General features: G+C 48.8%; 10 protein-coding genes across 10 annotated transcripts; 7 read left to right on the top strand and 3 right to left on the bottom strand.

The window, feature by feature from the left end:
- Positions 1 to 62: 62 nt before the first annotated feature.
- Positions 63 to 1,079, top strand: N7484_011016 (uncharacterized protein; the record flags this gene model as incomplete). The annotated part of the gene is made up of 3 exons (XM_057121403.1): positions 63 to 70; positions 184 to 895; positions 957 to 1,079. The coding sequence occupies 3 exons, from the start codon at positions 63 to 65 to the stop codon at positions 1,077 to 1,079; spliced, it is 843 nt and encodes a 280-aa protein (XP_056967157.1).
- Positions 1,080 to 2,216: 1,137 nt separating this feature from the next.
- Positions 2,217 to 3,887, top strand: N7484_011015 (uncharacterized protein; the record flags this gene model as incomplete). Its single annotated transcript, XM_057121402.1, has 1 exon — positions 2,217 to 3,887. The coding sequence occupies one exon, from the start codon at positions 2,217 to 2,219 to the stop codon at positions 3,885 to 3,887; it is 1,671 nt and encodes a 556-aa protein (XP_056967156.1).
- Positions 3,888 to 4,931: 1,044 nt separating this feature from the next.
- N7484_011014 (uncharacterized protein) lies at positions 4,932 to 5,451 on the top strand (the record flags this gene model as incomplete). Its single annotated transcript, XM_057121401.1, has 3 exons — positions 4,932 to 5,260; positions 5,284 to 5,387; positions 5,441 to 5,451. 3 exons carry the CDS (start codon positions 4,932 to 4,934, stop codon positions 5,449 to 5,451), a joined length of 444 nt encoding a protein of 147 aa, XP_056967155.1.
- Positions 5,452 to 6,506: 1,055 nt separating this feature from the next.
- On the top strand, positions 6,507 to 8,733 carry N7484_011013 (glycoside hydrolase family 71 protein; the record flags this gene model as incomplete). The annotated part of the gene is made up of 5 exons (XM_057121400.1): positions 6,507 to 6,644; positions 6,712 to 7,243; positions 7,309 to 7,534; positions 7,590 to 8,047; positions 8,123 to 8,733. The coding sequence occupies 5 exons, from the start codon at positions 6,507 to 6,509 to the stop codon at positions 8,731 to 8,733; spliced, it is 1,965 nt and encodes a 654-aa protein (XP_056967154.1).
- A 261-nt stretch (positions 8,734 to 8,994) lies between these two features.
- Positions 8,995 to 9,750, bottom strand: N7484_011012 (putative GPI anchored protein; the record flags this gene model as incomplete). The annotated part of the gene is made up of 3 exons (XM_057121399.1): positions 8,995 to 9,370; positions 9,431 to 9,567; positions 9,625 to 9,750. The coding sequence occupies 3 exons, from the start codon at positions 9,748 to 9,750 to the stop codon at positions 8,995 to 8,997; spliced, it is 639 nt and encodes a 212-aa protein (XP_056967153.1).
- A 251-nt stretch (positions 9,751 to 10,001) lies between these two features.
- N7484_011011 (alcohol dehydrogenase family protein) lies at positions 10,002 to 11,280 on the bottom strand (the record flags this gene model as incomplete). The annotated part of the gene is made up of 5 exons (XM_057121398.1): positions 10,002 to 10,059; positions 10,125 to 10,169; positions 10,217 to 10,268; positions 10,316 to 11,094; positions 11,162 to 11,280. 5 exons carry the CDS (start codon positions 11,278 to 11,280, stop codon positions 10,002 to 10,004), a joined length of 1,053 nt encoding a protein of 350 aa, XP_056967152.1.
- Positions 11,281 to 12,181: 901 nt separating this feature from the next.
- Positions 12,182 to 13,405, bottom strand: N7484_011010 (tryptophan synthase subunit beta; the record flags this gene model as incomplete). Its single annotated transcript, XM_057121397.1, has 1 exon — positions 12,182 to 13,405. The coding sequence occupies one exon, from the start codon at positions 13,403 to 13,405 to the stop codon at positions 12,182 to 12,184; it is 1,224 nt and encodes a 407-aa protein (XP_056967151.1).
- Positions 13,406 to 14,433: 1,028 nt separating this feature from the next.
- On the top strand, positions 14,434 to 15,851 carry N7484_011009 (uncharacterized protein; the record flags this gene model as incomplete). The annotated part of the gene is made up of 3 exons (XM_057121396.1): positions 14,434 to 14,539; positions 14,624 to 15,186; positions 15,237 to 15,851. Coding segments are annotated over 3 exons (1,284 nt in total), but the record flags the coding sequence as incomplete, so codon positions are not given.
- A 1,530-nt stretch (positions 15,852 to 17,381) lies between these two features.
- Positions 17,382 to 19,213, top strand: N7484_011008 (sugar porter family MFS transporter; the record flags this gene model as incomplete). The annotated part of the gene is made up of 4 exons (XM_057121395.1): positions 17,382 to 17,683; positions 17,737 to 17,937; positions 18,003 to 18,388; positions 18,471 to 19,213. The coding sequence occupies 4 exons, from the start codon at positions 17,382 to 17,384 to the stop codon at positions 19,211 to 19,213; spliced, it is 1,632 nt and encodes a 543-aa protein (XP_056967149.1).
- Positions 19,214 to 19,880: 667 nt separating this feature from the next.
- On the top strand, positions 19,881 to 23,782 carry N7484_011007 (DUF3433 domain-containing protein; the record flags this gene model as incomplete). The annotated part of the gene is made up of 2 exons (XM_057121394.1): positions 19,881 to 19,932; positions 20,076 to 23,782. 2 exons carry the CDS (start codon positions 19,881 to 19,883, stop codon positions 23,780 to 23,782), a joined length of 3,759 nt encoding a protein of 1,252 aa, XP_056967148.1.
- Between the last annotated feature and the right edge of the window lie 274 nt (positions 23,783 to 24,056).

The following is a 24,056-nucleotide window of genomic DNA, read 5'->3' as shown; positions in this document are numbered from 1 at the left end:
ACTCGCAGCTCAACTTGTGGTCGCATACCTATGAAAGGATATGGTTGTGGAATGCATACCAAATGGCACTGTGAGTTTTGTTGATTCTTAGTGGGCTTTCACTTTCTTCTGGCTCCCAGTATACGTGGAATATCAGAGGTTCAATTCCATTACATGGGGCTAATTTCACCGTCATCATTGCAGGCATTACGAGAAGGATCAAAAGCTCATTCTACCAATGACCTCTGGAAAAGGCAAAACTTCACGTCCAGGAACAAATAACCAACATTTGAATGACGATGGCACAAGGAGTGGCCCATTGGACTACGATGAGTTCATGTACCGTTTGAAAGACAATTATTTGCTCGACAAACCCCCAGCCTTGACGGCACCAACCTCAATGGATGATCTCGCAGAGGCCTCAAAGAGCCTGTTCAAGAATGGTCATGGAGGTCTTATCTCCTTGGTAGCCGCCAGTCCTGGTAACTATAATTCGAAAGAGTCGGACAAGGCTTACCAAACATTTATTGCATCTGTCAACAACAAAGTGGTGGAGTGGCGCGGAAAACACAAAACCGATTTCGAGGGGACAGGGCGCTTTGCGACTCAAGATAAGATGATGAAAGGGTGTGCAAAAGCTGTCGTGGCCCTTCGCAAAGCAGATGGCCAAGAGTATTTGATTAGGGTGATGGGAGGTTCTAGAACAGCACAAGGTGAACTAGGTCTTAATGAGCCGGACCCGAACGACAACACGAAAACAGTTAGCACAGTCACAACCACTAGCGTTGAGTGCGAAGTTCCCGGACCCGACAAGAACTATAAAGCCGTGGATTTTGAAGCAACCTGGAATGATGCCAGAAACAGGGAAAAATTGCAGGCAAAGTTCGGTGGCGACATAAATGCGATGGTAAAATGGGTATGATACTTGATCGTTGAAAATAACCTACCAGAAGCTAACATTTTATTCTTGATAACAGGGTGACAATATTGGCAATCCTAAGACAGCGGCAGAGGACAGTTGGACGAAGCAACACATATCCCATTTCAAGACCTTGCAAGTCTGGAAGCGTGCTAAGTCCGGGAAAGTGTGTAGCCTTTGATTTAGGGGAGTCGACTCTTCACAATAAGGCACATTGAACCCATTGCCAATTCTCTGCGGCATAGATTCTTGTACTTAGATCATAACTTACTCCTTTGCTTCTTGTGCCTTACATGACTATTCTAGTTCCTAAATTTCTTGCTTGAAAAGCTTTTGCCAAAGGATAACCTCAATTCCACAGGGAGACTGTCATCTGTACATTAAATGATCTGGGTTTGAGAATTCCCTTTTTTTTCCCCATTTCTCGCTATCGGATTTTTCATTTCCTCTTTTGCTCCGCTCTTTCTGAAGCAAAAGGAATGCCTTTAGGCTCCAGTTACCTTAGGCGCATTAGCCCATCCAGTTTGGAGGCCATTACGTACGGATAACCCAGTGGATTGAATTATAGACCTTCGGCCATGTCCGGAGTATCTTCGCTTAAAAAAGGAAAAAAGGGATTCTCTCCTGAGTACCAAATGGCTACACGGCCTGTTACCTATCCACTAGTGTTCTAACCGGAGATTGAATGTTTCAGCTCGAAATTGAGTGGGCTGCTCTGAGCAAACTAGTAAACACTGAACAGTCCTGTGTAGTATCTAGCTCTGCGCCAAGCATCACAGCTTTCCAAGAAATATTTTCATTCTCAAGTTGGCCCCGGGGGCCAGGAAAGGAGATAATTAGTTTATCAAGGTAAAGTTTAATATGGAGACAGATGATATTGAATCCGCTGTCTTAGCCTGTAAAGTACGAGTTCCTTACCTTTGTGGCCCCATCGGCCCACAAAGTGGGTGTCGAGGGTGTATGCATGGTAAAGAGTTGAGGTGCCGAGGCCGTCCTAGATTTCTTGGCATCTGTAACTGCCCTGAACTGATTCCAAGACTTGATAGCCTTGGCACTTGGCAAACCTTGGCAATGCTTCATCGTAGGCGTAAATGGAGTTGCTATTTAAGGTTGCATCGATGTGCGTGATTGGGGGCCGAAAAAGGGTCTCTTGGCAGGCACCTGCGTTCCTCACTTCCTCACGCCTCTGTTTTTCGCTGAGACGATTAACGTTCCACACTATTCGCTACCAGCTCCTCACTTTCTGAATGACCTTGTTCCCCCATTTCCATATATTTTTTATCTATCCTATTGACAACTTGCCCACGGCAACCTATCGATGGAGGACTCTTCAGTGACTCGCGAAAGTGACGCGAAGATAGCGTCGGAATTCTTTCGCAAGGACCTGTCAACCTCCAGCGAATCAGGCGACGAATCAGAGGTTGGTGAGGAAGATCCTCTCATATATGATCACGACCAATGTTTCTCTGCGATGGAAGGAAAGAAAGTCCCAGAGAACCTAGACTGTCTTTGGAGTCGTCGCGCAACTATTCGCGGCATACGTACCTCTCTCGAATTTGCACAGAGCAGATCAGTCGTCGAGCTGTGTGATGAAATCAAATTTCCCGAATTCTCCCGCGCCCGCAATGCACGGCTAATTATGAGTAATATCATACCCGAACTCAAAAGTCCTGCAGTTCAACCTTACTGTATCTGGTATCCGGAGTTTGCAAATGAAAACACATATCGTGAACTTGTTCGCCGATATCCCTTGATGCGCTATCAGGTGGGTCGAGCATGTGCTGGGGCGGGATACACGGATCTCTATAAAGAGCTCAATCTTCTTCCTGATACTTCTATCGCTGAAGAAGCTCGGGAGAGTAAACATGGAGCAGAAATCTATCAAATGATCATGTCAGCATCCCAAAGATATGCTATTATGAACGATTATTCTCGCTCCATCAATCTGGACGCTAAAACGCCTGCATACCTGAATGGCGACATGAAGCCTCGGTGGATGCTAGAAAAACGCGTACCACCTCCACACAATGTCCCAGACATAAGCCCGGATGACATTGATATCGAAGAAGATGGATTCATCGGCCTAGAGAAAACAGAGCCGGACACTACCCGCTTCGATCTCGGCCCAGAGCAGGCCAAACTACTCTGGATGCCTCTTCCACTCGATCTCCCGATTCTCGAAAAGGACATTTTGACTCAGACAGCGGCATATGATGGGAACGTGGAAAGATATGTTCGACTCATGCACCCTCGAAGACTCAGAACAGAATACGAGCTTTTCTCTATTCTTCGTGGAATCCATCACAACACCATGTTCGCTCGATGGTGGGCAGATCAGATCGAAATCCAGCCAAGGCGAATAATTTACCCCGGTAAATCTTTGACTGATGACAACGAAACCGAACTTTCCCTGATTCGCACTGCCATTAACGCACGACGTGTCATGATTAACGATATCTCCTGCCTCACAAATGACTCACAATATCTCCCTTGGATGATCTGGTGGCCTTTGAAGCCTCAAGAAAACACCCTCCACGATTTGTTCTCGAAATGTCCAAACATGGAGCCGCAGATTGCTATTACGTGTATTATTTGTGATTACCAACCACTCTATCAACGTATCAGCCCTGCACCCCGGGAAAGCCTCCTTGAAGTTGCCCGGCGAAGTGCGAATCCGTTTTACCTCCAAGATTTGGAAAAACGTGCAGCAGAGCAAGGCGTGGAGTGGGAATATCTCGGACCGCTTGAGGCGACCGGAGTTAGTCTTGAGAACGATCTCGAGCCAACATCAAATGCAGTTTGTAGTTTGATTCACCGAACAGAAATGAATGATTCCTATGAGAATGCCGGTATCTATGGGGGCGTGCAGCCGCGGCCAGGGCGAGTCGAGAGGTATGTGTGGTTATCGCCCGAGACGGCCCGCAAGATCAAGGACGAATCCGATGGGATTTTTATTGGAGCTGACATAAACAACTTGTACCTCGAATGATTGAATTTCCTATTAGCATATTTTACATGTTTCTCATGAGGTTTCTGGCGTGGATTTGACCTTGATATGAATCACGACTATTTATCTTCAGGGCTACCAAGCGCAAACTTGTGCACGAAATGCAAACATCCATTTTATGTGCGCATTGCCTTATTGTCTACAGTCATCCAAATTTAGGCCTTGTGGCATCATAGGGACTTTTGGTGGCGTCTATCGGCCACCATACCGCCTTGGGACAAATGCCAAAGCCTCGGACCTCTGATTTATCTCGTCCATCTCATTCAATCGCGTTGCCGATAAGACGGCCGACGTCAGAGAAAGAGTGGCGTTAGACGTGGTCAAATCAAATCTTGCTTCTAGCCGACCGTCGAAATGACGCATTTGCATATAATGATTCGCCCCTGTAAACCACGAGTCATTAAGCAATAACATTCCATCATCGCCTACGTGTTAGTTTTCGCCGATCGGGCGGATTCTTATGTTCCCGGGCATTTAATTCAGGGGAGGCTTAGTTGTGAGATGCACGGATTTTTCGGCGTGACGCAATTTGGAAAACACATCACGCCCTTGTTGATTCTCGTGGCCGTGCTGAAATATCACTTTTCATCGTCTTGCCCGACATTCCTATTTTCAAAACATGGATACATCTCTACACCGCAACGTTGGCAATGGGAACGCATGTGGGGAATTAGGGACTAGAGGGGCTTCATGTACGCGCGCTAGTCTTCGTTGACAGGCTTAATTTGTTTATGCTTTAGCCTGACGTCACATTCTGACGACGAAAGGTAAGGGATATGTTGATCCTTCTTTTCTTAATAAACGCCTTGACGTCAGATTCCCCCTCAATGATTGAACTGTATGCCCAGTTGTTTAATTTAAAATAGACTCGATGTTGTCCCTGAACGTTCTAAGCACTACAAGCTCATTCAAAATACTCCACTCGACCCACAACGTTGCTAAGATCTATATATTTTCAACCGTTCTACTACTTTGACTCGAAAAACATTGACAAATCTCGCACTTCAAAAATATCATCTATCCATCATGGCTATATTCGGTCGCGATTCCTCTGCTAGTGCATCTTCATCCAGTCCTCGTTCCTCAATGTCGACTCGCTCCTCTATTGGACACAAGAGATATGGAGACGATTCATCCCACACGTCCTTTTCCTCCAAATCCTCAACAGGAAACACTCGCCGACGCAGCCTTCTGCATCGCACACCTGAAGATCCTTCGATCATGGCGGCTCGAGAACAGGTTGCTCGTGCGGAGACTGCAGAGCAAGAGGCGGATAGGGCGCTCGTGGCATCCCGAAGAGCGGTAAAAGAGGCTCGGGATCATGTTAAACACCTTGAACGTGAAGCTGCTGAAGAGTAAGTGAAATGGGTTCCGACAGAATTTTTATTGTCGCTGACACGGAGGCCCTAAATAGTGCTCGACTTGCAAGAATCAAGCACGATCAGGCCAAGTCTATTTCCAAGCGAGCAAAGCCTTTGGGCCGTAAGTCTTCCCAATCCCTACACGTGATGTTCAAAGGCTAATACAAATTAAAGGCCATTTGTAGAGTTACACCGGCCAGATAAACAAGGAGAATGTAATGCTGGATTGGGCCAAATGCCTCTTTCCTCATTGTAATCTCCCAGTTATGTATCATCATGCGCCACGAACCTCATGTACAATTAGCCAATCGTTCTGTTTCTTGTCTTCGTTCTTCGTTCATGTTACATATGGAACTTGCTCATCGGTCATAATACACGAAGAACCTTGAAACCCATATCCCGAAGAAGAAAGTGCCGAGTAATGTAAATGCTTCTTTAAGTATAAGGTTTGCTCCTTAGATTCGATCATGCACGAGTGGGTTACATTCGGAATGTTACCATCCCCGGGTGACAGATAGTATTTCCAGTCCGTAGTTATTACTCGTTACTAACGCCCGACAGCACGTGTAAATCCTCCGTTTTCTCTCCATGTGTATGCTTACTTCCTATGGCATATACAGTACCAGCATATTCATATCTCCTTTACTCCGAGAATGAAGGGTAGTAGGTGGCGATGTAGCGTGTAAATATGACCACCCCGGCTTTCGTAGAAATTAACGGTCTGTGTGTAACGCGCCACAACTTAAACGGCTTTATGGAATATGTTGATACATAGGAATTGCTTTCCAGACGAATGCCTTCTAGCAGAGAATTCTTGTACATTGACTACCCTGGCAAATGTAGGATGTATGGTTACTATGTGCCTTTTGTTTCAAATTCAAATCTAAGTCATGATAAGAGTGGTTTACTATCTCGCTGTAGGCCAAAACATATATAAACGTCCTTTGACATTACCCCCATGATTTAATATGTCATCTTATTTTTCAAATTACGAAACTTGCATATGCGACGGTCTTTGAATCCAAAATAATGGAGCATAGAGTTACACTTTTCTCATCAGCTGCCATATGCGAAACTCATCCTCCGAGGCATTTGCGTCATGAGTGTCAGCCCCGTTGGTCCGACTGATTCATTCATTTCCTTGTAGTAGGTATGAAGACGTATAAATATCTTCAACCTAAGCTCTCAATGGCATTATAGGCTTGTCTCAATACTCTCTCACCCAGAACTGCCAACGAAAATGGCTCTACGAACTCTTTTAGTCGTTTTTCTCTCAGTGATAGGAATATGGGCGAAATCAATCCCTATTTCAGCTAGGAATGTTGATGCCAAAGGCGCAAAACAGGATGGCAATCATCTGGTCTTTGCTCATTTCATGGTATATTAAGCCCATATAAATTTTGGAAGTGATCACCTGGGGATTAAATTTGCTCACAATATCATAGATTGGAATTACCAGTGACAGAAGTAGTGCTTCGGCCTACGATGATGACATGCAACGAGCAAAGTCCCTTGGAATCGATGCATTCGCATTGAACATTGGCGTTGACCCATACACGGACCAGCAATTAGAATTCGCCTATCAATCAGCAGCAACCAACAACATGAAAGTCTTCCTGTCCTTCGATTTCAACTGGTGGAATGTCGGACAAGCATCAGCGATCGGCCAGAAGATCGCCCAATATGGAAGCAAACCAGCCCAGTTGATGGTCGACGGCAAGATATTCGTATCCTCATTCTCCGGAGATGGCTTAGATGTAGCAGCGCTACGAGCAGCGGTTGGGAAACCAATTTTCTTCGCACCGAACTTCCATCCAGCTACCGGGACTAATATTTCTCCCGTTGATGGGCTGCTCAATTGGATGGCTTGGCCAAACAACGGGAACAACAAAGCACCTACGGCTGGGGCCAACGTATCCGTTGCAGATGGGGATAAGGTCTACGTCGATGCTCTGAAAGGAAAGGCTTATGTCGCCCGTGAGTTCTGAGAATCCCCACATCCTGCTCATACCTAATAAGCATCGTATCTAATTCCTGGCCAGCTGTTTCGCCTTGGTTTTCCACTCATTTTGGACCAGAGGTATCCTACAGCAAAAATTGGGTATTCCCCTCAGATCTGCTCTGGTATAATCGGTGGAATGATATACTTGCCCTCGGTCCTCGCTTCATCGAGATTATCACCTGGAATGATTATGGTGAATCGCATTATATCGGGCCATTGAAGTCACCTCATACCGATGATGGCGCTTCCAGATGGGTCAATGATATGTAAGAGAAACCCTTTCCAACCGACTCCAACCGGCCTGACATTTGACTTCTCCAGGCCCCATGATGGATGGTTAGAAATCTCCAAGCCATTCATCGCAGCCTTCAAAGACGGTGCATCGGCACCAGATAAGTACATTACGGATGAGAAACTGGTATACTGGTACAGACCAGCACCACGAGACGTTAACTGCGACGCAACAGACACCTGCATGGTCCCTGCTAACAATGGCAGCGGAAACTATTTCCTTGGTCGGCCGGATGGATGGCAATCCATGCAGGATTCTGTTTTCGTAGTCACATTGCTCAAGTCACCAGCTTCTGTCGAGGTGAACTCCGGGGGCACCGTTTACAAATATGACGCACCGGCTGGGGCATCTGCACATGCCGTTCCTATGAAAGTTGGTGTACAGGCTTTTTCAATGAGTCGCAGCGGGCAATCTGTTCTGTCTGGTACCAGTCTCAAGCCCATTATCAACGGATGTGTTTGTGGTCTGTATAACTTCAACGCTTATGGTGAGTATTGTCCACATATGTTTTCTGACCTCATCAGCGCAGTAGAGTGAGCTGACAATCTGAATTTGACGATAGTTGGAACTCTCCCACCCGGCTTTGATGATCCTCTTCAGCCAGATGGTCTGGCAGCTTTCACTCAGGGATTGCATGTCACAACGTGTCGCCCAACCCCTTCTTTAGGGACTAATCCACCCGTCGCAAGTACCACATCCTCGTCGTCCTTACCACCTACGGGACCAACTACAGGACCACCTACGGGACCAACTACGGGCCCACCAACTACCACGCCAAGCACAACAAGCTCAACCACGCCTTCCCAATCTGGGGTATCAACTATAACACTGAGCGTGACAAACACTGTCACCCAAACCGTTACAGCCACTTCTTGCCCAAGTGGTGGCGCTGGAGGTGGTGGAGGATCAAGCGGAGGTGGAGCTGGAGACAAAGTTTGTACAGGAGGCACAGGACCTGGCAACTACGTTGGACTCTGCAACTTCTGTTGTGGATACGGGTACTGCCCATCGGGCCCTTGTACCTGTACTCAATATGGAGCACCTGTCCCGGCACCCCCCTCAACGGGGAAGATAGGGCTCACCTTGCCTGGTGAAGATGACTCTTACACCGGTCTTTGTAGCTTTGCCTGTGGTCATGGATACTGTCCACCCACTGCCTGTACGACTCGTTGAGACGTTGGGATGATTTCTTAAGATCAGTGCTGGTTTTATGAACATATTCTGCTTTTGCTTTGATTACCCTCATTTGACTGAATTTCTTTGGTGCATGGTTTTTTGTGAAGAAGAATGTATTGGAAACACGTGTACAAATCCTTTCAAATGCGATAAGTTCAAATTGTGCCTCTCGGGAAGATCCTCTAGAGATAAATGATATTATGTCATGTACAAGATGTCACGATGTCTGCGTATTCCAAAGTACCAAATAAATAGTTCTTACCATGCAGCCGCAACCATAGCAGCAGCTGCACCTCCCAAAGCAACAACGGGGTTTCCAGTCACCCGAGAAAGACCACCACTGCTAGTCGCGGAGCTCTGGCTGGTAGACGCAGCTCCCGAGGTGCTAGAAGCGGACCCGGTAGTTCCAGAACTTGCAGTCTTGTCAGCGCTGGAGGTGTGTGCCGAGTCAGTCGTGGTAGACACAGAAGTCGCAGTTGCAGGACCAGCAGTGACGGTCACAGCCAGGTAGCTGATTTCGCTTTGAGCGAAGGTACCAGTCTCGGTTCCAGGGAAGTTGGCTCCCGAGCCGCTGGCCACTTCCACGCAAACAGCAGTAGTGGTGCCGCCCATGGAGCAAGAAATGCTATCGTAACTATTCATGATGTTAGAAACTGCTCAAAATCATCCGGCCCTGTTGGAAGCAGTGTCGTACAAGTCCTCATCCGGCTCGCTCATGCTATACTGAACGTTTTTTGGACCCACGGTCATGTACAAGCCTGGGCCCATGCCGCAGTCTGCGCCATCGGTGCCGGGAGGGCAATTGATGCTGTATGTTGTAGTGCTGGCGCTCTATATATAGTAGATTGATTAGCTGGGGTTTGCCGATCATTGCCGATCAGTACGGACCTCGCCCAAGATTGATGCTGCGAGTGGTTGCGGGTCGGCAAAGGGAATGAACAGAGACACAACGCTGCTCTGTGCGGCAACAAGGCCCACGGTCGCCAGGACGAGACTGCAGGTTTTCAATGACATGGTATCGGGGGAGGTAAGGTGGCGGAGAAAATTATTCAGGCTTGAGGTAAAAAGAATGGGTTCTGCAGCTTTAATTTATTTTCCCCCTGAAAACCCGGACGCCGGTGATTCAGGGTTCAGGGTCCATTCAGGGTCTAGTGCTACTAGGTGGCGTTGCCCGATGAGGATTAGTGCCAATCTATTAATGAACCATTGACTCGGTTTGTTGACGATTTAACTGCTAATTCAATATGCTAATTCGATATGAAACACTACTTATCTGCCTCAAAGATGACCTTCTGGCATCGCATGTTGTTGAAATCATCGAAACTGCGGAGTTGTCAGCCTTCCCTTTCTGTTTCAACATCTGAGGAACGACTCGAACGGGTTCTTACGCTTGCACGGCTTGAGAAAGAGGTCGGATATCATCCGACATAAAACTGTGCTTTGTTAGTCGAGTTTTGAAGCCAGGTGATTGGCGACTCACTTAAGGACATCCTGCTTCTTCGCCAAAAGCTCCATGGCCTCACCAAAAATACCTACCAAAGTCAGTCACCAGAATATTTAGCTAGGGATTTCAACTTACTCCGCACAGGACACCGTCCCATCTGAATACGCAAATTTTTCCCATAAGCTTCATTACCGGTCCAGGGAATCTCGCCATTATGCACGCCCACACTAGACAAAATTCCCCACGGGCGCAACATCTCAAATCCCATCCGCAATGCGCTACTATGCCCCACAACCTCAATTACAACATCCGCACCCCGGCCATCCGTCAAAGTCTTAACTCTCTCCCGCAAACCCTGCTCATCTTGTTGGTAGTTCCACGCCTCCGCGCCAAGGCTTGCAGCCAGCTCAAGACGAGATGGCACACTGTCGATCGCAATCAAATTCTTAGGGCGAAAGTCCAGGGCGCTGACTAGAGCGCAAATGCCCACCGGTCCGCATCCAAAGAGGAGCACGGTGCTCTTTTCGATGGTCGCCGAGTCAAGCGAGCGGAAGGCGTTTGAAGCGGCAAAATACCCCGTGGGGAAAATGTCCGCCATCAGGACCAACTTTTTTTCGTCGATTGTCGGGGGTGCATGGACTAAGGTGGCGTCTGCTAGGGGTACACGGACGTATTCCGCTTGTCCACCATCTAAAACTGCGGATCCATAGAGCTGACCTCGAGCACAGCGCGACGAAAATCCGCCATCACAGTAGAAACAGTCTCCACAACTGACTGTGAAGGGTGATACAATACGATCTCCTGTTTTGAAGGTCTTGACTTCATTTCCGATTTCAAAAACCTCGCCTGTAAATTCGTGGCCCATGATGAATCCCGTTCCCGAGGGTTGATGTCCACGAAAGACGTGCAATTCACTGCAGGCAAGTCAGTCGGGTCTTGTCTTTCCTTTCGCATTGGAGTTCGGTGAGTCTCTAAAATTACCTGCCACATAATGCCGTGTACCGTACTTTCACGATCACGTCTTTAGCATCTTTGATTTGGGGCCGTGGGCGCTCCTCCAGAGCAACTTGCAAAGGACCTTTGAAAACCACCGATTGCATTCTTAAAACTTCAGGGCTAAGGTGCTTGAGTTCGAGAGGATACTGGTTGCGTGTTGACAACGAATGGTGCGGGGTGGATGTTTGTCATGTCCTTGAGGGGTTTTGCCTCGGTTGTCCTCGGGTCTTTTCACGCGTCTGGGGACTTTCTGCATCCACATCCGTTCGACCTGATAGGTATTGTGCATTCGTGTAATGGGCATTTTTATAGCTTAAAATGCGCAAGATACCATGTTCATGAGAATCTGTAGTCATTGAAGCATCATTCAGCTAGCCCAACCGAGGTTCTGAGGTCAGCGTAAAGTTGTGTGTCCGACGGTAATGGGAGATTGTGACAATAAACATTATGACAAATTGAATATTGAGGGAACCCGAAAACCCGGAGATCAAGGCACGGAATGAGTCGGTCGGGATAGTAGAATGTGGTTTGAGGGTTAGAAATTCAAACGGTAAAGCGCCACTGGGCCGAGGTCACATATTTCCAGACAAGTGCAGCATGTTGGAAGTTTTGAAGATCTTTCGAATACTGTCTTTCTATGTCAGAACCTTACAACATTGCACTGCTTGTAAAAATGTTTGAGAGAAGGATTTTGTTCGCGGGTAGAGGCCAACGGATTGCAGTGTCATTAATTCCTCACGTGGGTATATCGGTGAGTACCGTGGGAGCACTTCAGTTTTGCAAGGTGATTATGAGATTGGCCCGCCTGAATATTATGTCTCAATCATGTAATCCAAACGTTAGAATCTTCTAATGAAAACAAGATGTGTCAACTGGCTTTCAAATTTCTGATACATATAGAGATGGCTGATATAGTCATTCTCAAAACAGGCCTAGCCAATGCCGCCAGTGACAGACCCCAAGCAATTGTCGATCGACTGCAAAGCTCCGAGACTTCTAGAAAAACTATCCACCTGTCCCATAATTCTCAAGCACATAGTCAACATCTTTGTCGCCGCGCCCAGACAGATTGACTAGTATCCGCTCGGACGAAGGGCGCTGCGACGCCAATCGAATCGCAAACGCTACCGCATGCGCACTCTCCAAAGCCGGGATAATTCCCTCCGTTTTTGCCATACGGAAAAATGTACTGATAACTTCTTTATCTGAAATCCCCGCGACAGAAATCCGACCTGTTTCATGCAGCATCGCAATCTCCGGGCCGATACCGGGATAGACGAGCCCAGACGCCACAGACGAGACACTTGCAGGCGTGTTATCATCTTGTTGCAACACTATCGATCGAGCACCATGCAAAGTCCCTGGTCTGCCAAAGGATAACGTCGCCGCATGTTGTCCCAGCTCATCAGATTTACCCATGGGTTCCACAGCGTGCAGAACGACCCCGTCATCCTCAAGGAAGCCCAAATACATACCCATCGCATTCGAGCCACCCGCAACGCAAGCAACAACATGGTCAGGCAAACTGCCATCCGTCATAGAAAGAAATTGCTCGCGAGCCTCTTGGCCAACAACAGCCTGGAAATCCCGAACAATCATTGGGAAGGGATGTGGCCCGATAGCCGATCCAATCGCATAGAGAGCATGCGCATGCTGCTCTACATACGCGTTGAATGCAGAATCGCTGGCTTCCTTCAGGGTGGATTGGCCAGTGCTTGCTGACACTACGCGTGCGCCGAGTAGCTGCATGCGACCGACGTTCGAACTCTGTTTGCTGATATCGATCTCGCCCATGTGAACTTCGCATTCGAGACCGAAATAGGCGGCCGCGGTTGCGAGCGCGACGCCATGTTGACCAGCTCCTGTCTCGGCAATCAGTTTCGTCTTACCTAGTTTCTTGGCTAATAGTGCGAAGCCGACACAGTGATTGATTTTGTGTGCGCCTGTGTGGTTCAGATCCTCTCGTTTGACGAAAATTTGAGCGCCACCAACTTGCTTAGAGATGTTCTCCAGGTAATGGACTGGTGTTGGCCGCCCTTGAAGTCCGATTCGCACTTTGTTAAGGTCGCGTTCAAATTCCGGTGATTGACGTAGCTGTTGATATGCTTGGGCTAGTTCCTCTAGGGCTGGATGAACCTGGGGCGGATAATGATTACCGCCAAACTGGCCGAAATACCCATCGGCGTCGGGGTAGCTTTGGGAATATGGGTGTTTGATGTTCGACGTCATGACCGACTCTTTAGGAGAAAAAATAGCCTTTCATTTGCAAAACGAGCGGATGCAAAGGGTAAATACAATGGGGAATGTTTCATAGAAGCAATCGAATGAAATCTACCACTTATGATGTTCTCTTCACATGACAAATTTAGCGTGATGACAGTGACTCATTTGTTGCTACCAGCCACTATCGTGTCATATTTGCAGGTGAGATTCATTAAAGTACTAACTAAATCTGGATTCAAGTGGGGTTTGTATGAGTCTTGTGGTGGGTCATGCTTTCCCACTAAGTACACTTGTACTATGGGGAGCACGATACCATTCTGGCCCTGCCCTACAGAGACCTGACAGAATCGGATGTCTCAATAGTCAAATTGGTGGCAATCAGTGAGGTCATCTGGTGCCTTGGGTCATCTACAGTGCTGGGCCTGAAAATCTAGAGATGATGAACAGCAACCTAACAGTAACCTCACTCTCTTGTCCTCGAACGCCAGGCGAGCCGCTGGATCCAGGGTGGAAGTTAATGGGCAAAAACGAGAAAACTTCAATCATACAGCAATTAGATAGTATCATTAGTAACTTTCGCCTCTGGCCTCCTCCAGGCTTAAACGCTACCCAGAATCTGCCGGGGGAGGGCAAACCTCACTGATACAAAGATACACGACGACAAATCCGTGTTTGCGAACATTGCATCAGCAACGAATACGAATTCAATGAAGTCCTCACGTACCACCATTTCTAGACACCAAAGAGCAACATTGGTATTATCAGATTCTGTATGGAGGATGATCATAAAATACTTCTGGTCGATGATGGCTTACATCCACGGAGGTCATGGTCACTCAGGTACGTGATTCAGCTATGAAAGAAGCTCCGCACAAAGAGCATGCAGTTGACTTAAAAAACAAAAACAAAAAAACATCTATCTCTTGGGAATCGAATTCTTGAAAGTACTCCACAATTACGCCAGTTGGTAACATCACGTAATCTGGAGGTTTCCAATTACCCCCCGGAGCTACACTTTCATACCATTCCCAAGTACCAACCATGGTTGCTCCAGCCAGCGCCTGGCCGGCCCTTTCAGGGGCCTCCGGTCGGGATGCACCCGCAGACACCACCGCCAGAATTCTGAACGCCAATTAAGACGTACGCAAGCTGCTTGATCATATGAACAGCCAGGCGGGCCATCGAGTCCCCGATCTAGTGTTATCCTACCTTCAAAGCTTTGAGGAGCTCACCGCGGACCTTCTGAAGAACCCAGGGGGGCGGACTGGCGCGCAGAATTCTCTCAGCTACGGCAGCAGACCCTCGAGATGCGCAAGGACTTAAATGCCGTGCGGGAAGCTACCGAACGGCAGATATTGAGCCGAGCCGGTCCATCCACCTTTGCCAGTATCGTCCGAGATGCCCCAGCGCCTTGCCATCACCTCTCATCTCACGGTTCTGCCTCCTCAGCGGGGGTCACCGCCTTGGAAGTCACCCAGGACTGCGAGGTGACTGTCAGGCTTAACGACCAAGCAGCAGTCACTCAGTACCGGCGCGAGACGCCTGCTTCTCTCACTAAGAAGGTCGACCATATGCGAGCTCGCACGGCGATATCTATAGGGTCTGTACCGCTAGCGGCCGTTAGGATCTTAGCATCCCGCCAGCTGCGATCAGGCGATCTCCGCTTTACTGTCCGGTCTGCCAAGGAAGCGGAAATTCTTCGGACGCACCGGGACTGGGCTTGTCGCCTACACAAGAAAGCTGAGGTTCTACTGCCGACGTGGGGTATTATTATCAACGACGTTGACGTGCGTTCTCTAGGGGTTAATTCCCCCGACACGAACTGAGACGGGTGCAGGATGCGGTTATATCCAAGCTGGTGGCTGCTAATTTACAGGACTGGGGTGAGGACGTGGAAATTAAGAAATTGGATTGGCTCCGTTCGCCAGTTGAAAAGTCGGGCTTGCTTGTGGCGGAATTCTCTTCTCCAGTCGCCGCCAACACCGCTATCGACCGGGGTGTCCTTTGGGATGGTAATTGTCTATCTGCAGTACTCTATGACCGAGCCACATGCGTACGTCAGTGTCGCAAATGTCAAAAATGGGGTCACATAGCAACTACCTGCCGAACTAACACCAAACCGACATGCGTGTACTGCGCTGGCGAGCACCTTTCTCGGAGCTGCTCGCAGAAAGCTTGCAGTACGCTGAATGAATTCAAGTGCGCCAATTGCGGGGGCGCACATGCTGCGTGGGCGACAGAGTGCCCCGAACGGGAGAAAGAGGTGGAGAAAATGAATGAAATGAGCCGGTACAGTCCGCGTTACCATCCCGTTCCTGCATACTACTCAATCCATGCGCCGTCCGTGACGTTCTGTCCATCGCCCGCTAGCTCGTGGGGATCGCCGGTGGAGTCAGACTCTAGCTCCAGCGGGTCAAGCGGCACCGAGAGTAGCGACTCACCCGCAGAGTGAGCCGACAAATTGCACGGCCAAAATGCGATTCATGTCCGAGCAAAAATCGAGGAGACAGGAAAATGAAAGTCATGAAATTATTTCAAATTGGAAGACAGACTGATTCAACCCCATCGCCGTTTGATCCACTGCAAAAAAGGATGGCACTTGAAAAACTACCCCTTCTACCTTTGTTCTAGTTTCCATTGATATATTATTGGCAAGTTGGAATATCAGCGAAAGTTTCCCCGCGGGGCCTGTTTCGCTACCCGATCATGCATCAACGCGGGACGACGGATTTTGTTCGGGACAACAAATGTGTGCACGGTTTACAAATATTAGTCCCGAGCATCATCATGTGCCAAGCTTCTCATCACCCACGTCTCAGCCTCTTACATCTGTACTCAAAGGATGGTTCTTCATTCCGGCTACTGTAATGAGAGACGACTAGCTCACCGAAAGAGTGTGTTTGCCTACCTGCAGGGGATGCATCGTGTGCCACGGACCCCACATCGAAAGCCAGCCCACACAAGGCCAAGCTCAGACGGAGAGTGGGGTTCTCCACACAAGTTCTGGGGTATTAACGCATCAATATCGCGGCCGTGGCCGTCACAGGATATGAAAAATTCCTCAGATAACTAGGACAGCTCTCTCGCCATTTAATGATCTTTCATGTTCCATGAACGTCACATCCGTGGGCTTCGGGCTCGGACGCCTTATCACCGAGCTGTAACCTACCATGCCCGATGGGTTCTGTCGATCAATATCCCTTACAGGCTATACCCGAGACGCCACCAGCCATGAGGATTGGTTGATGTCGGGCCGCTAGACCAGGGGGTGCGTCCTTCCAGCGCCCTTCCGTCGAAGCTTTGAAGGGTGACAAGGAAAGATGGAAATTACAAACGAGTTGATGACTTGTCATTGGTGGAATAACCTAAGACTAACGAGCATCGGGCCCTTCAATCTGTTTTTGTACGAAGCGAAGGCCAGAATGAACGCCACAGCCCGTAGCCAAGCTTTGTTATGCTCTGCCGGAGCGCCATTGACGAAAGTCAGGAAGAACGGCATTTTTATAGATCGACGATATCTGTACTGGAGGAAAGAATGTCACAGTGTGATTTTCTTTGTTCTCTTGCAATTTCGAGATCAGAATCCGATGTGCGGGGAAACAACAGCAGCAACGAGTAAGAAAATAGAAATAAATAAGTATTTCATTGTAACGTGGGTCAAATTCAACCCCATGGGGAGAGACCGTCGCGAGTTGCGTAAGATTGCAGGACGTGGATTAGCCATCGACCAATCGCGGCCCCTATTTGCTAGTACGTCGCATTGTCTGGTCCCGAGATGAGTTCCATGCGATATCGCGTCGAGCTAATCAGCTAAAGCGCAGGCCATTGATTATACGCGTCTCTAAGACCTCTTTAATCCTGGTACCTCATTTAGACCCGCAAGCCCCAACATGTACGAGTCCCTATATAAGCACCCTCCAATGCCCACTTTTGACGCAGGGTTTCTCATTTTCTAAGCCGTGTCGACCTAGCCAGATTCACCATGGTTATTGGGAATATTTATGTGATTGCCTCCGTCGCCGTCGTTGGTGGCGGCCTCTTTGGCTTTGACATCTCGTCGATGTCGGCTCAGTTGTCGGAAAATGCCTACAAGTGTTACTTTAACCAGGGTCCAAACGGACCGCCGTTCAATGACGATGCCGAATGCAGTGGTCTTAGCTCCTTGAACCAAGGTGGTGTCACAGCCTCTATGGCAGCTGGCTCCTGGTTAGGCGCTTTGATCTCTGGAATTGTGTCAGATCGTCTTGGTCGCAAATACTCCATTATGTTGGGTTGTCTTATATGGTAGGATGCAGATATCTATATTCTGTTTCTTGGTACTGACTGTATACGGCTAGGATTGTGGGCTCGGTCTTGATTTGTGCTTCGCAGGACATTGCCATGCTGTGTGTGGGTCGAGTCATCAACGGTTTGGCTGTCGGTATCGAATCAGCCCAAGTCCCTGTCTATATCTCAGAGTTATCGCCACCTTCGAAGCGTGGTCGTTTTGTCGGCTTGCAGCAGTGGGCTATCACTTGGGGTATTCTGATCATGTACTAGTATGTTTCCCCTTTGTTGATAGACTTATTGGGGTTACGATATGCAATGGACTGACTCAGCAAAGTATATCCTATGGATGCTCGTTTATTGGAGGGCAGGACTCGTCCAACTATAGCCCTGCAGCCTGGCGCATTCCCTGGGGCCTGCAGATGATCCCCGCCGTCGTTCTGTTTTTCGCCATGATGCTTTTGCCCGAATCTCCTCGCTGGTTGGCCCGTATGGACCGATGGGAGGAAGCCCATGAAGTTCTTGCTCTGGTTCATGGCAAGGGCGACCGGGATCATCCCTTCGTTGCAATTGAGCTGCAGGACATCCGGGATATGTGTGAACAGGAGCGACAATTCGGTCATGTTAGCTACCAGAGTCTCTTCACCCCGCGAATGATTAACCGGACGATTATTGCCCTATTCACACAGATCTGGTCGCAACTTACTGGAATGAACGTCATGAGTGAGTTCAATTTTACTACCCTTGTTCTGCATCGTCTTTAGATCACTCCGTACATAGGCTGACTTCTTCGCTCTGCCTCTAGTGTATTATATTAGTTACGTCTTCACCATGGCTGGGTACACCGGCAACTCGGCCCTTCTCTCATCATCCGTGGAATATATCATCAACGTATTTATGACTCTCCCTGCACTGCTCTGGCAAGATCGCTGGGGACGCCGCCCAACCATGCTGGTGGGTGCATTCTTGATGACAGTATTCATGTTCGCGAACGCAGGAATTTTGGCCGGGCAAGGTACCATTATCCCGATGGCTGAGCGGAGCAGTCCGGAGGTGTCAATGAGTGTAGGTGGTGCGGCCTCGAAGGGACTGGTCGCTTGTACCTACTTGTTTGTTGCTTCATATGCACCTACCTGGGGTCCGGCCTCGTGGACATACCCGCCCGAGCTCTTCCCTTTGCGCCTGCGCGGTAAGGGCGTTGCACTGGCCACCTCGGGCAACTGGGCCTTCAACATGGCGTTAGGTCTTTTCACCCCATCAGCATTTACGAACATCGCCTGGAAGACCTACATATTATTCGGAGTGTTCAACGCGGTTATGTTCATCCATGTCTTCTTCGCTTTCCCTGAGACGGCCGGTAAGACACTTGAAGAAACTGAAGCCATGTTCGAGGATCCTAATGGTATTAAATACTTGGGCACACCGGCGTGGAAGACCCGCGTGAAGACTCGCACCACTGTGGCACTTGAGCACGGTGATTTGGAGGCTGCTAAAGCGCAGGAAGCTCGGTCGGAAGCGGTTCACGGACAAGCCACTGTCACTCAGTAAAGAGCAGCTTTGTGGTGAACGGGGCAGGGCTGAGCCGGTTAATTTAGTGGCGTTGTGGCCAACACTGACAGGATTTGGAAGCCCGTGAACCTATCAATGTATCTAGATGTTAGGGTATGTCTAATGACTACATGGATTGTGTATATGCTCCACAGTAATGTTTAAAATTTTGGCAGTTTTGTGTCTGATGCAAGGAGTAAACATGTCATCAATGCCAAGATTTTTCCGCCGGGAATAAAACTCTGTTTTCAATTCAGGAACTGAAGTTATTTGGACCGACGATCCATGGCTGGGGATCCGCGACCGTGGGAATCTTCATCAATTCCCAACAAGTTCGATTCTATGGATTCCTTGATATCAGATGTCGATATTTATGAATGAACAAGTTTTTTTTGAATGCCAAGTTTCATCGAAGGCCCAAGTTGCTCAGCCAAGACAACGGAACCCGCTATTAGTGGCGAATCAAGCCCCACGAGACCGCGCGTCCCAGCAAATTCTCCCCTTTAGATCTCTCCGACTTCCCCATCCTCTACACCGTACGTCATGTGCCCATCCACCCCCGGGTTGACAGCAAAGTCGTGATTTTGTCGACAGCGAACACCCATCCCGCTTCTGTCGACCCCTATTCCTATCATGGCTTGCGCATAATCGAGATCGTTGTTTGGCAATGCTCTCCGATTCCCCGCACCATTTTGCCTTCCCGGGCCCCAGTCCAGCATGTATGTTGATGGCGATCAGGCGCCTCGGGGGTTTTTGGGCACAATGGGCAGGTGAGTGAAGTCCGACGTTATAATAATTCCGCCGGGTGTCAATCAGCCGCAGGCAACGTATTCGCGGCATGCTGACATCCATATTTCTGTAGCGTTCATCGCACCATTTCGACCTTCCGCCGCACGTCGCTCCGATCGAGGATGGCGCCCTATAGCCTTACGCCCGCCGTTCCTCGCTGGTCTTGCATGCTGCATACTGAGTATGTTCATGGTCCTAGAAGGTATCCGACAATATAGCAATCGTCAGGGTGGCCTCGTTTTCTTCTCTGACACCGACGATGTCACTTCCGTTCAGTCCTTTTTGTATAACTATCTGCCCATAATCGTCTCCCTCTTGCTACTCATGGTGTGGACTGTTACCGACTTCGATGTGCTTCGACTGGAACCTTATTTCCAATTATCGCAACCCGGGGGCGCCCCGGCGTCTGTTCTATTCATCAACTATAACTTCGGCCAGACAATCCTTACCCCGATAAACGCCGCGCGCCGCCATCATTGGGTTGTTCTATGGGTTTCATTAGTCACACTTTCAATTCGGATGGTCCTTCCAGCCTTGACAAGTACGATGTTTGAGCTTCGTGGTGTGGACGTGATTCAGCGTGCGGAAATGAAAAGTTGGCCCCATTTGGTCGATCTGGAGAGCCAGGCGAGCTGGATGTCGACCCAGGCTAATCACTCGATGGATTCGGTGCTCTCGTCTGATAAGAAGGTACCCCGCACGCGATCAGCGAATTATGCGATTGCGCCGGTGGAGATTCCTGCCGATTCCAGCGAAAAAGACACAATGTGGACATTGGATCAAATGCTGTACTGGTCTGACCTGACCTGTATTGATGTGCCCGTGGATGAATCTCTTTCGTCGGTCACTATCAACGAAACCGTCTCTAGCTCCGGCTTTCCTACGATCTCATGGAACGCTACAGGTACCGACTCGCAAGACGATTACAATAGCTCCTCTACGTGCAGGTTGGATTTTCACTACTCTAGTATCTTCTTCTCGGGCACGGATTACCTCCAGGTTCGTTACTGGGAGCCCGTTATCGATCAATCAGCAGCGGCGGAGTATCCCAATCACACTCACGCTTTCACCACTACTGGCTGCGACCCACACGATCTGTACGGCATGCTGATCTCTGTGAATGCCACTGGCGCTACCTCATCCGAGCCTGAATACGCTGCGTCCGGTGTTGCGTTCGCCTGCGATATTTCCTACCACAAAGCTGAAGCGAGGGTGCAGATGCACTCGAACAGTTCAATCACGTCCATCCATATTCACCCAGCCACGACTCGTACGGTTACTGAAGCAGAGTTCAATATCGCTCACTTCCAGGCTCTGCTTTCTGAGCACGCTCCTTATACCAGTGACATGTTGTTTATCCGTGAAAACGAGACCACTGGGGCTCAAACAGTAACGGAGCTACCTGTGATCAGTGAGGAAATGGGCGATCTTGAATCATTGCTCATGTTGGATACTGCCGCCATCATGACCCAAGCAGAATTCAAGGCTCGGATTCGGCGTGATGTCAAGCAAACGTTCGTCTTAACCCTAGGCCGTCTCTTCGACCCAGATCGCAAACCAACCACCATCTTTGCAACCAGCTCGACAAACAAAGTTGCCATTGCGATTGTGAATTTTGCCGCCCTCTGGTCTGAGCTTATTCTCGGGTTGGCAGCTTTGACCTCGATATATCTTTTGTTTTTATATCGGTCGCGCCAGACGTTCCTTCAAAGTGATCCCGGGTCAATAGCCGCTATGTGTAGCATCGCTGCCGACGTTCTCCACCCGAACAACATCCTGGCTGACCCCAGCAACGATTTTCACCAATTTTCTACTCGACAACTGAACCTCATTTTCCGAAAAGCCCGTTGCTATTGGCGACCTACTCCATCAGGAAACCGACTCGAGATTCTCGCCGAAGATGGGTCTCCAGTGCAGATTGGGGACGATACACGAGTCCTTGTTGATCGAATGCCTCACTTCCTTGTGGTCCCGTTCTTCATCATTGAATTCGGCCTTTTGGCCGCTGTCATTATATTGATGGGCCTTGTAATCGGTTCATTGGCGCGAGATGGTAAATTTCGCCATTTGACACAATCCGACTCTAGCTCTTTCCAGGTTGTTCTGTCTATTCTTCCCTCGGTTGTGGCTTCTTCCGTCGGCTCCTTGTGCACATCTATTCACCGCAATATAAGCGTCCTGGAGCCATGGGTTCACCTTCAGCGAGGAATGGCAACCGCCCGGGCTTCGCTTGCTACAAACTATGCGTCTCAGAGCCCTTTCGCAATCTTTTTCAAATGCGTCCGCAACAGGAATATTTTGTTGAGCCTGGTATCTTTAGCATGCGTCGTCAATATGGTTCTGACGGTCGTCGCTGGTGGTCTATTCACCCAAGAAATGACGACGTCCAACCTCACAACCACTGACTTGACTATGAACTATAGCCAGTCAACGTTCTTAAGAAGCGACTTCTCAGCTGAGTTCACAGAGTATGACTTGATACAGACCAGCATTATGAGTGGTGTTCCTATGCTATCTTGGACTAGCTCTAATCAGTCTTTCGTTCCCGTTCACATCAATCACCGTGATCCTGAAGTGATGTACGGTGCGGAGACCCTTGGTATCGGGGCAGCAATGGAATGCCAAGCTCTTTCCCCGGAGGAAGGTCTATTCCACAACAAAACTACAGGCCTTGACTATTGGCAGTATTCAATGTTCCACAACTCTTCTGTTGAATGCACGGCCCCCATGCCATCACAGAATAAGGACGAAGGTATCGCCCTCTCCATCCATTTTCTCTCACCAGATGATGCGAATGGCGGCACTGTCTGCCAGACATCCACTGTCCTAGTCGTGGGGCGTTGGGATTACTTAGCCAATAGCGATATTACCGATTATAATACCATCGCTTTGCATTGCGAGCCTCGAGTGCGGATGCAAGACTACTCCATCAAATTTGATGAACATGGACAGATTCACACACACATACCCGTTGCAAATACCTCCATCACAGAAGGGACCATGTATGACAACGCCACTGTGAGCCTCGGGCAATTCAATAAGGTCTTCGCCGCCATTCCTGACAGCTACGTTGGTAATACCACGACCATCAATGGGACATACAATATATCTTCATATGACTGGGCCGGATTCCTAGTTGCACGTCTTTATCAACGTGAAGATCCCGATTTCGACTCCCTTGAACCTGCTCGTCTCATAGATTTGACTCGACATGTCTACCAATGGGTTTACAGCACTTATTTCTCTATTTGGCGTGACATCTATTTAGAACCACTACAAAAACCAGTGGCCGCCATCAATCCCATCGTCATTCGAAGCACCTGGGCTATGGTTCCATCAATCCCATCACTAGCAATTGCTCTGATGATCATCGGATTCGATACCTTAGTGGTCCTCCTGGTATTCGGAACCCGGCGCGGTCGATTCCGCGGCCCACGAATGCCACGTTCGATTGGCGCCATTGTCCCCTGGCTGGCACACAGTCGGATGCTGAATGACTTCAAGACCACCCACGCCTGGACCAACTCCAAGCGACGGGAGCATCTTGCCGCGTTGGATAGGCGTTATGGGTTCCGCATGTTCTTAAGTCCGGACGGTCGCTGGCGATTTGCCGTAGATGAAGAACCACCACAAAAACTACCTGATGATCCCCAGGATGTGCAACATCTTGCTTTCGAACCCGATCCTGATGCCGATGCAAATGGCGCGAACAAGACGACTTCTATCCAGTTGCAAGAGCTCACTAATCAACAACCGCGGGCCCGGGAACCGCCTTCCTAACTCTTTTCTGTTACGCATTTGATGATTTGATATTGATTTTTATATGGATACCACGGCTTACTGTACATATTTGGGAGATGGGCGTTTTAGAGAAGATTCGTAGACAACTTGGTCTGAATCTGGATTTGTCTCTGTTTCGGCGCTTGGTCGGATGGCGAACTGGTATCGCCATTTGGTGTACAAAGATTGGATGATGAACTAAATGGTGTTGGATTTTGTGATTTACATTGAAATGTTTTGAAATTTTTGGACATGCACAAATTAGTCTATATTT

Source organism: Penicillium longicatenatum (assembly GCF_028827895.1).
Source record: "Penicillium longicatenatum strain IBT 33135 chromosome Unknown contig_7_segment0_segment0, whole genome shotgun sequence".
NCBI lineage: Eukaryota > Fungi > Ascomycota > Eurotiomycetes > Eurotiales > Aspergillaceae > Penicillium > Penicillium longicatenatum.
This window is presented reverse-complemented; position numbering and strand designations above follow the sequence as displayed.